This window comes from Myotis nattereri, assembly GCF_964212035.1.
Source record: "Myotis nattereri genome assembly, chromosome: X".
NCBI classification, from domain to species: domain Eukaryota; kingdom Metazoa; phylum Chordata; class Mammalia; order Chiroptera; family Vespertilionidae; genus Myotis; species Myotis nattereri.
This window is the reverse complement of record NC_138078.1, coordinates 109,990,402-109,994,000: the sequence shown is the minus strand read 5'-3', so window position 1 is coordinate 109,994,000 and position 3,599 is coordinate 109,990,402. Positions and strand designations below refer to the sequence as shown.

The window sequence follows — 3,599 nt, the reverse complement described above, 5'->3', positions numbered from 1 at the left end:
GATGAGGGAAGGCAACTGGATGAAAACTGCTATTACTGTATATTTTACAACTCTTGGAGAAAGCTCATTCAGCTATGACCTTCCACAGGCCACGTACCAATGGTTTCTGGATACAGTGGGCCTGAATTTCATTTTGCTAATGTACTGGGAGTGTTGACGGAGTCACACAGCCAAGCTACTTTGGTAAGCGAAGGTTGAAGGTTGGTTTTAAAAAGAAAGCTCTTCATGTCTCAGGAGACACAGCAGTATTTATTAAACATGCAGCATTTACTCAAGTGTAGCACTCACTAAATTAAACAAGACATTTTTACAGGCAAATAAACCACAAACAAAATTATACTTCAGATATTTTTTATTTCTTCAAATTTGTTGTTTATCAGGAGTGACTGAAATAAAAAATATAATTGAGTCCCATCATCATCATGGAAATGGCTTTAAGAGAAAACTGGTCAGATGAATATTATTGCTTCCCATTTTCAACCAGTAAATAGTTGCCACTGATAAAACAGACAACCAAGTCTGTCAAGAATGCTCAAGATATGTTACATAATACAACATGCCTGTTCACGGGGACTGGGGGAGGGAAGACTAGGAAATAATTTATGTGAACTTCTTGATTTCATCATACAAGACAAGCACAAAAGCACCCCCCATGCCTCTGAGAACATTGGACCATGCACCCTTGAAAAAAGCTTTGCCTCCTTCATCACGAGCAATCTTCCTCCAGCAGTCGAGTGTGCCTGTGTACATGATATCAGCTGCAAAGAAGAAAGAAAGAGTTAGTGACAAAAGGCTGATGAAAAGTCCTAGGATTTACTGAACCAAACCAGAGCCCCATCTCTAAGAGCTAACAGTTTTTTAAATCCCAACATTAACAGGTTAGTTAATGAAATATTAACTGAAATGCTGAAATATTAATGCTATGACTAGAGAACAGTCATATGTAGACTACCCATTGGACTTAACCTCTAATACCATTTAAGCAGCCTCATTCATAGGCATCCAAAGGGCCTGGCTCAAAGGCAACTATGTGGTAGATACTACCAACCCCGTCCCCTGATCTGAACAGACTATCAACCCCATGACCATGTCTTCATCTTTTGCTCAAGGAGAACTTACATCCTTTGCGCCCTGACTGCATCATCATGCGGCGACGAACAGTGTCAAATGGATAGGAAGTCAACCCAGCTACCGCTGTGACAGACTGTGCGATCATCCAGCTGATAAAGATGTGAGTATTCTTGGGATCTGGAAGCATTCCTGAGAATAAGAAAGAGGCACCTTTACTAGAAAGCAGTTTTACAGACTTGTTTTCCATATCCCCCTAACATCTCATCTGGTCACAAGGGTTGTACTGGATGACTTAGCTACCTTCAGCAATTACAAGAAAAAAAAATCTCTGACTCTTGGAAAATTAGGATAGTAACCTTCCACACTGTCTCATAAGAACACAACTTAAAAGCATATAAAAAACTTACCCTTTGCAGTGTCATAGACACCGAAGTAGGCAGCTCGGTAGATGATAATACCCTGTACCGACACATTAAAGCCTTGGTATAGGCCTCTAAGCCCATCAGATTTGTAGATCTTAACCAGGCAGTCACCGAGGCCTTTGAATTCCCTTTCAGCTCCGGCTTTGCCCACATCAGCTGCTAGACGGGTACGGGCAAAATCAAGAGGATACACAAAACACAAGGAGGTGGCCCCAGCAGCACCACCTGATGCCAGGTTCCCTGCAAAGTATCGCCAAAACTGGGCTTTGTCCACACCACCCAGGAAGATCTGCTTGTATTTATCTTTGAAGGCAAAGTTGAGAGCCTGGGTAGGGAAGTATCTGATGACATTGGCCAGGTTACCACGCCAGAAGGACAGGACTCCCTGCTCCTTGGGGATACGAACCACGCAGTCTATAATGCCCTTGTATTGCTTATCTGCAGTGATTTGCTTGCTGGCATGCTGCACCTGAGAGACAAGGAGACCAACAGGGAGAGTTATAACCATGAAAGGAAAAGGGAAGAGAATTATCTCATCTCAATCAAAGCGATTTAAGATTAGCTCCCCACCCCCCTCCCCCATCTAGTCTTCTGTATCACAGCTGTCACAGGTGGAAGAAGCGATCTGCATCATTAGAGACATTAAGCCTCCACCCCTTTGGGTGGGGAGCAGGCATGCTCACGCGGACCGGTGCCCTTTAGACCTAGGAGAAAGGTCGGGCCCAAGTTCAGAGGCATTAAGGTGAGTCCCAGGTAGGGTGCGGTCACCTTGGTGACCAGGGCCTACGCCTCAGTTCTCCGGAGCTGCTTCCCTCCCGCTCTGTTCAGACCCTACTTGTCTCCTAGAGGTGACCCGCGGGCCACCAGGCCACTTCGCCCGTCCGAGTGCGCCATCTAGAGCCGGAACGTGCGAGCGCGTGGCGCAGGCGGCCGCGGGGAAACGCCGGCGGCTGCGCGGAGGCGGACGCAGCAGGCACACGCGCTTCCCGGCACAGGCTTCCGGCCAGGTTGGAGCGCGGCCGCTCTATCGGCCGCGTGGCTTCCTCAAGGCTGTGATCTCCTTACCGCGACCTTGAGGTCTCCTGTAAGGCCAGGTGTTCGCCGGCTTTCAGGCTTTGCCCTTGACCCGAAGGCCCGGGGAGACAGCTAGGCACTGCCGGAACCGCACCCCCCCACCCCCGCCGGCCCGAGTTCGCGGCCTCTAGGATGCCGAGGCCCGGGCCTTCGTCACCTCCCTCCACCCCCGACCCTTTCCTAAATCTGGAACTTAGGGTCACTAAAAAAGAAGCACCTCCCTCAAGCCTGCCTTTTCGTCCGCCTCTGCAGCCACCCTGGCTCCCACGCTGCCACTTCCCGGGACCTATCTAAAGAGTTCATTCCCCTCCATTCCTTGGGCCCCACTTTCTGCGCGACCCTCTTCCCGACCCCTCCCCTCCCCCACTTCCTGTTCGGGCTCTCTGATCCCACGAGGTACCTGCAGCAGCAGCTTGACCCGCTCGATGGGTGCTACGGCTGTCTTGGAGATGGCTGCGGCCACTCCACCTGCCAGGAAGTCCTTGGCAAAGGACACAGCGGCATCTGTCATGTTGAAAAGAAGAAGCGGGCGACTGCTGGGCTGGGACCGTAACCGGCTGAACTCCGGGGCTCTAGGGCGGAGCGAAGCAAATGGCTGGTATATATATGCGGAGCCGGCGCCCTGGAGGCCGGCCTTGGAGGCGTGGCTGGTAGGCTGGCGGCGCGCTGAGCCAGGGGACTGCTGAGTGGCCTGGCGCGGCGGAGGAGGAGCCACGGAATTGGGCCGGGCCGCCCTCCTCCCGGCTGGTCCACTAAAGCTGACCTAGCTTGAGGGAGGGGTGGCTCTAGGGAATACCCGGGATTCGGACCCTGGACCCTGGGAGGGGCTTGGGACCAGGAAGGGACGCTGACGTCACCATGTTCTTGGACAAAAACCTCTGGAGCAGGGCCCGGACAAGGATGAGGCTCAGGATTTAAGGGAACCGCAAAACAAAACACAACAAAACAAAAAGCACACAACTCGGCAATCATGATAATATTTAATGCAACATTTAAACTTTTCCATACAGGCAAACTGCGGCTCGCTGGCCG

At 51.0% G+C, this 3,599-nt stretch overlaps 1 protein-coding gene across 1 annotated transcript; it reads right to left on the bottom strand.

Annotated features, from left to right (window-relative positions):
- Positions 1 to 334: 334 nt before the first annotated feature.
- SLC25A5 (solute carrier family 25 member 5) lies at positions 335 to 3,386 on the bottom strand. The gene is made up of 4 exons (XM_081081211.1): positions 2,968 to 3,386; positions 1,479 to 1,962; positions 1,120 to 1,260; positions 335 to 758 (listed from the first exon to the last, which is right to left on the bottom strand). The coding sequence occupies exons 1-4, from the start codon at positions 3,076 to 3,078 to the stop codon at positions 601 to 603; spliced, it is 894 nt and encodes a 297-aa protein (XP_080937337.1). The 5' UTR covers positions 3,079 to 3,386; the 3' UTR covers positions 335 to 600.
- Positions 3,387 to 3,599: the final 213 nt, after the last annotated feature.

Bases quoted from the DNA above. Each gene is read 5' to 3' on its own strand.
- SLC25A5 (XM_081081211.1), bottom strand. From the start codon at position 3,078: ATGACAGATGCCGCTGTGTCCTTTGCCAAGGACTTCCTGGCAGGTGGA. The intron at 1,963-2,967 runs GTACCTCGTGGG...CTTGTCTCTCAG, and splicing joins GGGTCAAGCTGCTGCTGCAG to GTGCAGCATGCCAGCAAGCA. The intron at 1,261-1,478 runs GTAAGTTTTTTA...TCTTATTCTCAG, and splicing joins TGTCTATGACACTGCAAAGG to GAATGCTTCCAGATCCCAAG.